The following is a 13604-nucleotide window of genomic DNA, read 5'->3' on the forward strand; positions in this document are numbered from 1 at the left end:
AATTCCACGCAAAGACCTGGTCCCCCCGAGCATGAAGGTCCAAGACTTTGTGAGAGAAAGTGACGTGGCCGATAAGATCGATACGGTTGTGGACTTTGTCGGGACAAAACAAACCTTCGAAGATTCTCAACATATTGGTAAGGGTACCTGCTAGCATGAAAACTTCCGCCTTGAACTAATGGATATCCTCTGCAGTGCGCCTCGCAGGAACCATTGTAAATGTCGGCACGATGAATCTGGAAAATACCATTCATATGAAGATTGGAATCCGCAAGCGATTGACCTTCAAGTTCTCGTATGGTGGACAACTGCGCGATTTGAAAGAGATCCTTGACCTGATTGGCAACAAAGAAATAGATCCCCAGGTGGAAGATGGAAAGCTCGAGGACTTTCCTGAAGTGCTCAAGCGGCTACTACAAGGCAAAGTCAAGGCGCGAATCGCATTAGTTCACCAATGAGTAGCCAAATGCAGGATTATTTTTGTGTGAATTAGACAAAACATGATGCGGTATGTGTAAATGGCTACCGTGGTGCGCCGTTGACACTAGCACCTTTGGGCAAACCTATCCCTACGGCTGCTGTAACACCAGCATCAACAGGAAGTATTACACCTGTTATCCACCTGGCATGGTCACTGACAAGAAACACGACTGCACATGCACAATCCCACCCAGTGCCTTCGGTGCCCAAAAGACTTCTCTTCCTCCGTGCCTCTCGGGCCTCTTCTGTCATACCACCCGCATACATCATCGGAGTGTACAGCATCTATTCCGTGTCAGCAGGGAGAGTGGTACAACGGGACAATTAGAGGGACTAGGTTACTTACCCCCGGACAAACACAATTGACATTGATCCCGTCCTCGGCATGGTGTGCTGCCATGGCTCTCGTCATATTGACCACTGCGCCTTTGCTTGTAGGATAGAGCAAATGAGGTGTTCCCCCTTTCAAGCCTGCCACACTACCCATATTGACAATCGAGCCCCTGACTGGGCCTGGATTGCGCTTCATGGCAGGGACAGCAAATTTGGCCATCGAAACCATACTGGATACGTTGACCTCAAGGCCCCTGGCCCACGATTCCATGTCTACATCGACCGCTGTCCCGGTAGCACCAGCAATTCCCACGTTGTTGATGAGAATGTTCAGCTTCCCAAACGTCTCCAATGCCGTCTCGACCACTCGGCTGCAGTCGTCTTGAGATGTGACATCTGCTTCAATAGCCAAGGCCTTCCCTCGGCCCGGCGTAGAGTTGATGATTTCAACAGTCTTAGTTGCCCACTCAAGATTCCTGTCGACGCATAGCACGTCGCAACCGTCATCAGCGAGCAGAATTGCGATCGCTCTACCGTTTCCAATTCCTTCTCCAGCACATCCTGCGCCGGTAACGACGGCTACCCTCCCTGACAGAGACCGAGAGGGCGGGATTGCGCTGAAATTCGCAGACATTGTTCCGAGCTTAGCACCGCTGCTTGTGTCCTAGTATTCGATGTGCTACCGCCTCTGTAACACTTTCTGTGCTTACTGCCCGCTCTGCTGGATGGACGTGTGACCGAAAATACCGTGCCGGGTCAATTGTGTTGCGTGGCTGGGCTCTAGACGTCCAAGTTCTATCTCCACGCCCTTGGCCCCTATTTGGCCTTGCAGCTATGCTTCGCCGACATATGTCCGGAGACACATGACCCAGCCGGGAGTGCCACTTCCGGCTATAGGATTGACTTGCCAAGTTGCCTATAAGTGGATTGTCAAAGTATAGAGAAGCCCCGGGAAGAACGGAAGCATTATGGAAGTGGGTCTCGAGACAAATTACAAAGCCTACCGGCAGCTTGGACTCGATTTGCCGAAAGTCTTCACGTGGCACTTGTCATTTTGGTCCATTATGTGGAGGTATGCAAGAATGATTAGAGTTGCCGGTCATCGGCCAGAGCACTGTTAATGCCAGAGACACTATAGCCCGCAGTGATTCCTTATTCTGACGGGGCAGTTGCTTCTTTTGACTTCCAGTAAGGCTCCAGGTCGCGGAGAAAGGCCCATTTCAACGCTTTACCCCATCCCTTTGCCTTCCAGTCATTAAGTGACTTGGGAAAATGGTCCACGCCATCTCTCACAGTGGAATCATGGGCAATAATTACGAAGACATTTTCATCACAGTCGAGCTCCTGGAGTTGCCTCATGGTTTTAGTGGCAAGCGGGACGTCATGCCCAAATGTCATGTCGAATAGGGTATCGGTTGGTGTTCGACCCCTATCTTTCTGCAGTTCTTCCCAGGTGGCTCCTGGGCAGAAAGCACCATGTGAGTGAGACTGGAAGGGATGTGGCTCGATTGATGCAGGCATTGGTAGATGCTGGGATGGACGAAAGATCCCAGCATAATGACAAACATCACCTCCTGTTAGGATGAAAGTCTCTGGGGTTGTGCGAGCCAGTCCACACAAATGGCCAATAGCATGTCCGGGGCTATCGAGTAGATAGAATGAACCGTCGCCAAAATAATCAAAGGCGGGAAACTGGCCAATTTGAATCACATCTGGCCCCTCGAACTTGATTTCTCGTAACTTTCGACCGCTGCGAATTTGGTCGATGTATCAGCACTCTAACGCAACCACGCTTGATCTGGGAAGACTCACACATAATCACTCTCACGGATTGGCGATGCTGGGTTGGTTGGATAACCAGGCAGCATAGCCTCCGAAAAGCCTTGCCCAACAATCAGATCTGTCTTCGGCGGGAAGCTGGAAGGGTCTCCAATATGATCCCAGTGCCAGTGGCTTGAATTTACTGTTAACAAAGTCACTTTTCTCATCTAGCCGTAAGGTTACAACATACCTCCAAATCACAGCCTCAATATCGTCTCCCAGTATCCCATTTTCTTCCAGGATATCAACTACGTTTTTGTCCACCTGAATATTGTAGTTTGTGGTCGGAAGATAATCAGATATTGACTTGGAATAGTTCTGGTAGTCCTTCCTGATACCAAGATCCCAGACCAGTTTCCTCCCTGATGGATGCTCGATGAGGAATGTGAGAGAAGGAGAATCCTTGAATCTTTCTAGATGTGGCACATCCGGAGCCATGAATCTTTTCAAGATCGCCGGTCCAAAATTGACTGGGTTTATCAAGGAAACCCTCACTGTCACATCTCCTCTGGGCACCTTGAACGCCGGGCTTTTTGATGCCATGGTATTGATGCAACAACTGTAGTGGCTGTGTCATAGACTTCAATGTCTTCCTCTTCGCTTTCAACCCTAGGGAAACCCGAATCAAGCGCAATGCTCTTTGAGAAGCGGTCAACCCCTCGTCTTCACGAAGTGCACACAAGGCGTTAGACTTGCTTCTCAAGCAGCGTTTGCACTTCGGTTGCCTAACGGGATTTGTCGTTGCTGCCGTTGTCGGACGTGTCGATAATCCTTACGAACGAGCACAACGTTCACAAGGACAACTAATGTGTCCCGATCTCCGCATGGGAATATTAGCCAAGAAAGTATAGGATTTCATGTCTCCACCAACTGGTCTCGAGGCGAGCAAAGCTAAACCATGAACGGGTTACCGACGGCGCCGATATTCGGTAGTAGCCCGTGCACCCACGTTCAATCTTCGACGGGGTCCCTAGCCGAAATCGCGGGAAAACACTCAGACGCCCGGCAGTCTGGGGTAGCAACTGCTCTTTTCATCTATGCACTCCAGATTTTTTTGACTATTGCGTACGGGGTAGAGAGTCCGGTTGCAAGGTGATACGGGGCTAGGAGTGGACACAGTCGGGTTGCCGTTGGCTCATAAAAGGTCTTATCTATCCTCGATACACCGTGGGAAGAGATCTGCACCCATTCAGGAAGAGGATCCCAGTTGACCTTCCAAATCCAACGAATATACAATTTTGATCAACGGGAGCACATTTCAATATGTCTGAGCAGATCAAAGCCGATACTCGGCTCTCTGAGCACGTCAATGGGACAGAAAATGTGACTACCACCTCTGTCGATGAGGAGAAGGGCCGCCTCCAAGTTGATACCGTTCATGGCGATGAAGCGACCATAGTGTTGGCTAGCTACGAGGGAGACCAGGAGTGGTCTCCAGAAGAGGAGAAGAAGCTCACCAAGCGGATCGACTGGAAACTTCTGCCTGTTCTTTGCGTCACGTACGGATTGTTATACTATGACAAGGCCATGCTTGGTCAAGCTGTAAGTACACAGGGGTTTTTGCTTTTGACCTTGGTGGTTTACTGATTCATTCTCAGGCCATCTTTGGGCTCCGAGATGATCTCCAATTGGGAACTGGGAATCGCTACTCCTTTTCCTCCGCCATATTCTACCTTGGGTTCATTGCTGGCGCCCAGCCAGCCATGATGATTGCTCAACGATACCCCATCGAACGAGTGGCTTCCGTGATCACTGTGGTCTGGGGCATCACGTTAATTCTCACCCCAGCCTGCACCAATTTCCAAGGGCTTTACGCACAACGCTTCTTCCTCGGCTTCACCGAAGCTGGTATCTCTCCTATGTTTATGATGATCGTTGGAGGCTGGTACAAAAAGAATGAACAGGCATTGAGAATGGGAGTCTGGTATGCATGCACTGGCTACGCATCCGTCTTCTCACCCATTTTGAACTACGGCCTTGGTCACATCCAAGGCAGTCTCTCACCCTGGCAGTACATGTATCTCTTTGCAGGTGCTCTCACTATTGTCTGGGGTATCGCCGTTTGGTTCGTGCTGCCACCAGACCCGATCAGAGCAAAAGGATTCAATGAGCGCGAGCGATATATCGCCGTTGCACGCATGCGATCCAACAATTCCGGCGTCCGCAACACTCACTGGAAGACTTCCCAAGCACTAGAGCTACTTGTCGATATCAAGTTTTGGATTATGTTCTCCATCGCCTTCCTCTGCATGATCGCAAATGGGCCTATCTCAACCTTCATTCCTATCATTATTAACGGATTTGGCTTCAACAGACTCAACTCACTGCTACTACTTATGCCTGCCGGTGTTTATGCTGGCACCATGCAATTGCTTGTTCCTTACTTGGCGTACAAGTTCAACAACATTCGATCCTACCTTATTTTCTGTGCTCAAATGGGCACGACACTGGCGGCGCTGCTACTCTGGCTTCTGCCTCGTGGGCAGACAGGTGCGCTGTTATTTGCGTGCTATATCCTTCCTTCAGTTGGCTCCGGCTACGCCATTCTGATGGGCCATGGGCTCGCCAATACTGCCGGATACACTAAACGATCACTCGCATCATCAGGTATCTATATTGGCTATTGCCTTGGTAAGTCTATGGTGTTTCGCGCAATTCGATTTCCACGCACTAACAAGATTGGTAGGCAATTTCGTCGGTCCTCTGGTTTTCAAGCCCCAAGATGCACCCCGCTATGTCCCGGGCTTTATCGTCGTAGTGATCACTGCCATCATTGCCGGTGTTCTTGCGATTGTGTACCGGTTTGTCTGTATGTGGGAGAATGCTCGCCGTGATAAAACGGGCACAATGGAAGGCTTTGAGCATGCCTACGAAGACGATCTGACAGATCGAACAGTAAGTGAACCTGTGAATCACATGAAGCAGACTAACATGCTCCAGAACCCTCAGTTCCGATACATCTTGTAAAGGCCGGGAAACGGAGATATTCAAGTTTTGGTCCAGTGAAGCGTTGTTCTGTTGCTACGAATCTAGCAATCTTTCTTATCAGCGTGGGCGTATCGCCTTTGGAGGTCTTATACTCAGAGGCCTTTCGTGACTGAAATAATGGGAGAACTAGAACGAGTCATAGACATAAGCATTTCAATGGCATTATTGCTAAAACAATGGCGACTAGAAGTTGCCGGAATACCTAGTACTTTAATAGAAACTAAGTAGTTGGAGTTTCTTTTCCAAACCCGGGACAAGTTTTGGCTGTCGTATGGAGTGCGAGATAAGAATGACAAGATTATCGTCGCTATCTGGTTAGTTGAGTGTCATTCTAGATGTCTGAAAGCCTGGAGAATAAGCTGTCCAGTGAAGACAGAAGACCAATGTGAGCGATGTAGAAATCGGGGCGTATATATGCATAGCCAGGGGCCTTGAAGCCAAAGCTTTGGTGCAAAGCCACTTCCACGTCCCAAAAGTGATTCGCCTCCAGGGTAGTGAGGTCTTCAGCGCTGTGGACAATATAGATGTCGGCCTTGCTCGCCTCTGGTCGTGCGTGCATAAATCTCTCTTTGGCCGTTTTGACTTCTGTCAAAGACGCGGCGTGGGGACCGGAGCCGGCGAAGAGGACCAAGCTATGACTGTCCGCTGGCAATATCTGATACAATGTTTTTCTCTCCCCGGACTTGTCCATCAGTCTGCCGTTTGGCGCTCGGCTACCGCCAGTCACGGGACAGTTATGCCCGGGGCCTTCTCCAACGATCGGACTATTGGCATAAGATATAGCAAATTCTGAAACAAAGAGATAGCCCTGCTTGAGGCGATCGATATTGCTTGTGACACGGGGTAGTATCAACGGCAGCAACGTGTTGCGAATGCACATATAGATTGGATTAGACCAAGTCAACCAAGTGAAAGCCCGGTCTGTGGAATTCAGGAGTTGCTGGCCAACGGGATGACGTTCGTCATGGTATGTATCCAGAAAAGAATCGGGCCGCTCTCCACGAATGACAGCGCCGAGTTTCCAGCCAAGATTGATAGCATCCTGAATGCCTGTGTTCATTCCCTGGCCACCAACTGGTGAGTGAATGTGGGCAGCATCGCCTGCAACAAACAAACGACGATCACGATAGAAGTTGACTCCTCGGTGGTGTAGCGAGAAACGTGTCATCCAGGTAGGATCATAGAGCTCACCGTACCCGGGAGCCATTGCATCGAGAAACTTCTGAATGTCGGATAACTGTAACTCGGCATCAAGCTTCGTGGGGAGAGTGATTATGACACGGACTTTATCATCTTTGAGTGGCAGCAAGGCCATTTGACCTTTACCAAGACACATGTGCAAGTTGTCACTAATTTGGGTGGGCCGTATATGGGCGTCGCAGAGGATGAAGTCCTGAGCATACTCTGCACCATCGAATGTGAAGACATCAGACGCGTGTCGTACAATGCTATGCGCACCGTCGGCACCAACAATATAGTTCGCACGAATCAGTGTTTGTATTCCAGAAGAGTCTTCGAGTGTAACATTGACACCGTTGTCGTCCTGAACAATGTGTTTGGCAGTAATCCCACGATCTAGCTTACAACCGTATTGTAATAGGCGATCATGAAGAACTCGCTCCGTCTCTGATTGCTCAATGAATAGAGGTAAAGGATGGAAGCTGTCTTTGACTTGACTGGCAATCTTGCTGAGGGGGATCTCAGTGACCTTTTTCCCGCTGATGACGATGGTTATTCCTGTAGTACTGACGCCACAACTGAGGAGCTTTGATCCCAACCCATGTCGGTCGAGCAGTTCCACGCTACGCGGCTGCATTACCAGGGCTTTCGACTTATCAGTCAGTGCAGGAGCCTTGTCAATTATGCGAAAGGATATCTTCTGACGAGCAAGTTCGAGCGCCAATGTGAGGCCGGTGGGACCAGCACCAACAACAAGGACGCTGACAGACTGTGACATTGTCTTGATGCAAAATATTGTGTTTGGAACTGAAATGTCTGTTCTTATTTCCCTTCTAGAGTTCGACGGCTTCGTGGCATCACCTCTGGAGCCAGGTATGGGGTTTCGAATGCTTTCGCCAGTGTTGAAGGATTCCAAGTCGTGTCGCTTTATAGGATACGAAAAGTATACCTCTTCAAATATATGGTCTAGAAATCTTGCCAGGTGTGAGACTCCCGCCGCTGGAAATGTAATGGGCCCCCGCAGGAGCAGAAGCGGGCAACAAACTAATTTCTTGTTGAATCGATAGAAGAACGTTATCCTGTCGAAATTGGACTCTGTGTTTGCTGATTTCCACGTCAGAGAGTCAATTCCAGGCTCTGCGATCGGTGAGGGTGAGACCGTCTGTCACTCGCTAGCCCTGCGCAAACCTGATGTATTTAATGATGTAAGTATTCAGGTACGAGGAGGGGACCAATGGTCACACAGTGTCTGGTACTGTCACTAAATTTTTGAACTCCTGAACAGTTCAAGTCCTCAGTCTGATCGATGAGATCTCCACTACTACATGAGATAAGATTCAGAAGAGGGAAGCTCGCAGAGGGGCTTCACCCTGAGTAGAATGTCAGCATCAATACGAGGGGTGCCAAGCTTATGTCACGTGATTTTCAAGGCTTAGCGCGTTGAAGTGTCGTTTGATTGGCTCTTGCGTGAGATCTCCTCGGTTGTATCAAAGTCATGTGTCGGTCACGTGAAGAAGCTGGTCAACCTTCGCGATTGAAGTTGAGATTTGCCATCCACGGGGAGGCATGTCGAATTAGCCATTCGACGAACCCCTCAACTCGCTAATTCGCCCCTCGCCGCGATGGCATGTATGTATGTACGCACAGCCAATCGTTGTTTTTGCACAGCGGGGTGGTACTGGGTCACCAAAGGTTGGGTGTGGTGACCCAAGGACAAAAGTGTTCGAACGCTCCTACGAATAATAGCCATACTCGTACCTAGACCACCTTGACCCATGTTTTGGCCCCAGATCTCCCCTACTAGCCGCATTGGTGATGCAGACTACGTCTTGGCTCGCTCCAACGCTATGGTTCATTCGGTATGGTTTCGAGGCATCTGCCATTGGAACAGGCGGCTAGAGTGATGCGACTACAGTTGTTTCAGCCTGATCCTCTGAGCCACACTGGCAAGATCTCTACAAAACTAGTGTGTTCTCCCTCATTGCCCAGCTTCACACTTCCTGTCTTTCTTCGATGCGCAGATGTGTGGACCTGCTTGAAAGAGCGGAAAACTGGCACAGCCGATTTGACAGGTACGAATGGCGCTCTGTGCAACCTCTCGTGTTACTAGCCAGCTTTTTATACCGTGAGGCTGGCGCTCATTCTCCATAGGTTGGATTTCAACCGCTTTCCAACGACCGGAGAGAGTCATCATGGCCAACACGCCGGCTCCTAATCCATCACAGTTGCCGGAGCGAAGCAATCTAGCGGCTTATGGGACTGAGCCACCTATGCGCCTACATTCATCGTCGGAGAATGCATCTACCTCAATTATCGAAAAACATGAGCATGGAGGGCGATTGCAACGTAACCGCACCCTCGATGTTACGCCACGAGCACAATGGCTGCCCATAACGTTGAGATTGCAATACCTTTCCACAATCATTGTACTGACGATTGTTATCCTGGCGTTGGTGGTTGCACTTCACGTGAGCTCTAGCCTTCATTCGGGACTGGGAGACGACAACGGGAGCAGCGGGATCTTCTTCGTGTCGAGATTCCTGCCCACTTTGGTCGCTGTGTGCTACGTATTCTCACTCTCTGTCATCTTGAATGATGTCAAGCGTACAGAGCCTTACGCACGTCTATCCTCACCGCATGGTGCACCTATTTCCAACACACTATTCTACTCGCCTCGTGCGTGGTGGATAACTTTCTATGATAGCTTTCCCAGCAGACGACGAGGACAGGGCTTCAGTTCTACTATGTTCTGCACTGCACTTTCATTCATACTTGGCATTCTTATAGTGTCGCCATTCTCCTCGACGTTTCTAGTCGCTCAAGACGTCACTTTCTCCAGGGATCGACCATTTGAGCAGTTATCCCTCTCATCTGAGTTGCCAATCCAAGCTGTTGCATCGTCGACCACCTACTTCCGTACGATCGGCAACATCCTTCAGAACGTTACAACATCAGCATGGATCACGGAAAAGTACGCCATATTGCCATTCTGGCCTGCCACTCAGACCTCCAAATCTTTGGGCGCTTTTCTCAGCTCCCAGAGTGAGATTTGGAATGCTGAAACCCTCGTCGTCAGTACTGAACTCGAATGCGAGTCTTTGAAGTTGGAAGACGCATCACTTCTCGACATTCCGCCTAACACTCAGCCAGTAACGTCCTTTCGACTCACCAGTGATTCGGGATGCATGTTATCGATGGCGGTGGACAATAACACTGGCACTTCCTCTTTGTCATATTGGACTCTTCCCTCCAATTTTGCGCCAGATGATGCCTTTTCATCTAACTCCACGGGATGTATTGGTGATGACGCGATGTTGTTCTCAACCGCTCCATTTTCTGGCAATTATAGCGTTGCTGAGCCTGATCCAGACGTACAGGCTATAGGGTTTCTCTGTTCCGCTGGGTACTATTTCGCCAACGTCTCGGTAAGCGTCACTGTTGGACCAGACGAATCGGTGGTCTCTGTCGACGAACAGGCTTACGTCCGCAACAAAAGACCAATCCCTGACAGTTTCCTCGACATTGCGGGCTTGCAGACTTTATTCTTGAATAAAACATCCTGGCCACAGCGTCTGTTCGCTGGCAAAGAGAACATGGAAATTTTGGGCCCAGGGGCCCTTCTGTCTGCAAGCTACGAATACTCTGCCGAAACCATCCTGCAAGACCAAGATCTCCGATCAAGAATCGCACAAGTGAAGCAACGATTTCTAGGCGAGATATTCCGCGATGTCTTTGACTCGGCATTGGTCTCAGCTGAATCTCAGCCCTCCCGTTCAGGCCAAGTTCTGTCAAATAATCGGAGAATTGTTGTAGTACCGGTTGTTGCAATAACTCTGGAGGTTGTTTTATCACTCAACCTTGTTCTGCTTCTTATTGCGCTTTTTGCCTCTCGTCTTCCAAGGAGGCCGCTCGAACTATCGGCAGATCCTACAAAGAGCATTTCTGTTGCCAATCTCGTGTGCAAAGAGCCCAGCACGATGCAACAGCTGGGTGGATCAGATCCTGTCAATCCCTTGGGTCTCCTACTCCACATCCAGAACCTCTGGTGTCAGATTGTGGACAACACATTATATTTCTTTCCATCAAAAGATTTCAATGCTGGAAGCGATAAAAAGCTGATTGAGAAACTGACAAAAAGGAACAGTCTCCCATCTGTGCTCCATCTACTACCCGTCATCCTCTTATTCGCATCGCTGTTGGTCGTCGCTGCTGCTATAGGTGTTCTTCTTGGCTTCTCTGAGACAGAGGGCCTGTACCAGACAGCATTTGTTTATCAGCTCGATTTCAATGTGGGAGGGATGCAACTTGATACCATTAATCCCGCTTCAATTCTCACAACGTTTCTCGCGGTCTGCATTGCCTTATGGTGGGGCTCCGTGGATTCTAGTATGAGAAAGCTTCAGCCATTTCTCGCCTTAGCAAAGGAGCCTGTGACGGGCGAGGACGGCGTGAGCCTGACCTATGAGGCATCTTACATGTTGTGGGCGGCTTTCAGGGCCGTCAAGCGAAGGCACTGGCTGCTTGCACTAGTCTCATGTGGAGCTTTCTATGCAGAAATATGTAAGTTCCCAGACTTCCCTAGGTCTGCGAGTTTACTAACATACGGCAGTCACCATCGCGATGTCTGCGTTATGGTCCAGAACGCACAGCAGTAGAAGCTATGTAGCTGAGGTGCCTGTTTCTTTCGAATCACGACAGATACCTTTGCTTCTTGTGGGAACAATCAACGATGTCGATTATTTCTCTAGCTCATTTGCTGGTGAGGTTCTGAGGGAGTCATTTGCCAATCAGACAACTTCCTGGATGTATGGTGCGAACATCCAACTCTCTTTGAACGGATCAGAACCTCCTTGGAGTTCGAGTGGCTGGAGTTTCGCTCCTGTCGACCTGACCGCCTTGCCTATGAAAACGGTTCAAAACATTGGCAACAGTTCGACAGATGATGAGAGCGGAGTTCCCTTGTCCTCTGCAACATTTGCCATACTCGACACGGTCGGAATACATGCTCGGCTAGAATGTACGCCTTTTGACGCATTCGAAAGCAGCGACATATGGACAACAAAGCAAAATCTTACCGACAGTAGCTACTGGAACACGACCGTAAATCCAGTTTCGCTTCAGACTGGCTACGAACTCGGGACTATTGCCTGTTCCACCAATAACACAAATATTGGTCTTGGATATTTGTGTGGGACTGCAGGAGGCCGAAATGTCACCACTACATTCTACGTACAACCACCACAGCTCTCATGTTGCGAGAACCGAACAGATGATGGGTTCGGGCCGTCCTCTGTGGGTTACTGGTCGGCAAATCGAGACGCAGGCGTCCTTTTCCCGAACATTGGTCAACCATATCCTTTCAACCTTACCGTGAAGTGGATCCATGGAACGGCACAGGAGGGTTTCGTTATGGCGAATGCTTCGTCAGAGGCCAAACGGCTACTCTGGCACGAGCCACCTCAATTGACTGCTATTGAGTGCCGTCCCATCATCGAAACAGCCAATGTCCGCGTTACTGTCGACATAGCTACCAGCAGAGTACAGAACTATACCCTTACTTCAGATCCTGTTCCAGACACTGATTCATGGACTGATCTATTCTCGATTCACAATCCAGAGGAAGCGGTACCTGGGTTAAGTACTGAACGACCAATCAATGTCACCATTAGTCATGGAGCCTACTATCTTGCCTCTCTGATCGGAGCGAGCGACATTGCCGCGCTCACGGCCACGCCAAGGTCAGGATATCCCAGAACTCAGTACATGCACGATCAAACCTTCAACATCCGTAACCCCGGACTCAATCTGGATTACATGTCTTACAGTATGCTGTCTCTCGTCGACTTTGACACAGTGGCACTTCTAGACCCAGCCACCCTCGAAAGAACGGCGCAGCAGACATTCTCCACTTTTTTTCAGCACTTCGCAAGTAGCTCTGTATCGACTACTTCGGGTGGATGGGCATTCCAGAAACTGGATGAGCGGCTGCCCTCGGATCTGCAAGACGTGGATTCACCCTCTTGGACGGAGCCTCCTGCCTCTCCACGTGCCGGCGAGATGGTCAGCGTGGAGGTCGTCCAGCCGATTGAGATTCTTCAAATGTCGAGAGCTGCCGCTGCTATTGCGCTTGCTGTCTTACTTTGGTTGATGATATCAAGCATAGCTCTTGCATTCGCGAGTCCCGGCTACAAAGCGAGGCTAAGATGGCGCGTTGATACCATTGCTGACGTGCTAGTCATGTTTACTGGCAGCGACCGACTAATGGCAATGTTGAACGACCAGGGCCCGGAAGCAATGAATTACAACCCGGATACCGCAGCGATACTAGCAGATTTCAAAACGAAAGATGGCACTGCCCGGTGGGGCATTGAGCTAGCCAATGGTGAGACCGTCGACGCGGGCACAGGAGAACCTTCTGCAGAAAGCACGACTACAGTGGCTACGAATAACGACCCCTTGACTTCAGACGATCAGCAAGAGACTTATGGTTCAGGACCTACATCGGATACTCCTCAATCATCTTATTCCATTCCTCGCAAGCCATTGCCACAGTTGACCTTACGGACAAGGGAACAAGGTTATTCGCGAATCCAGCAGTCTCAAATCTCACCAACCGACCATGCCCTATCATCAGATCCCATGCAACGGACACAGGATGGAGGACGGTCTCAGCGATCGACGACAGGCTATGGCCAACTTGAGCAAGAGAGTCCCGTATCTCCGATCCATGACGGTCGTCAAACGTTCGATTGAAGGGACGATCACAACGTGGCTGCTGGGTCGCGTGAAAGCTATGGTCTTCT

General features: G+C 49.8%; 3 protein-coding genes across 3 annotated transcripts; 2 read left to right on the plus strand and 1 right to left on the minus strand.

The window, feature by feature from the left end:
* Positions 1-1965: 1965 nt before the first annotated feature.
* On the minus strand, positions 1966-3177 carry PV10_05236 (uncharacterized protein; the record flags this gene model as incomplete). Its single annotated transcript, XM_016369866.1, has 3 exons — positions 1966-2563; positions 2626-2766; positions 2825-3177. The coding sequence occupies 3 exons, from the start codon at positions 3175-3177 to the stop codon at positions 1966-1968; spliced, it is 1092 nt and encodes a 363-aa protein (XP_016225654.1).
* Positions 3178-3897: 720 nt separating this feature from the next.
* On the plus strand, positions 3898-5687 carry PV10_05237 (uncharacterized protein; the record flags this gene model as incomplete). The annotated part of the gene is made up of 4 exons (XM_016369867.1): positions 3898-4176; positions 4233-5265; positions 5321-5529; positions 5575-5687. 4 exons carry the CDS (start codon positions 3898-3900, stop codon positions 5599-5601), a joined length of 1548 nt encoding a protein of 515 aa, XP_016225655.1. The 3' UTR covers positions 5602-5687.
* A 3306-nt stretch (positions 5688-8993) lies between these two features.
* PV10_05238 (uncharacterized protein) lies at positions 8994-13554 on the plus strand (the record flags this gene model as incomplete). Its single annotated transcript, XM_016369868.1, has 2 exons — positions 8994-11361; positions 11411-13554. 2 exons carry the CDS (start codon positions 8994-8996, stop codon positions 13552-13554), a joined length of 4512 nt encoding a protein of 1503 aa, XP_016225656.1.
* Positions 13555-13604: the final 50 nt, after the last annotated feature.

This window comes from Exophiala mesophila (assembly GCF_000836275.1).
Source record: "Exophiala mesophila strain CBS 40295 unplaced genomic scaffold supercont1.3, whole genome shotgun sequence".
Taxonomy (NCBI): Eukaryota; Fungi; Ascomycota; class Eurotiomycetes; order Chaetothyriales; family Herpotrichiellaceae; genus Exophiala; species Exophiala mesophila.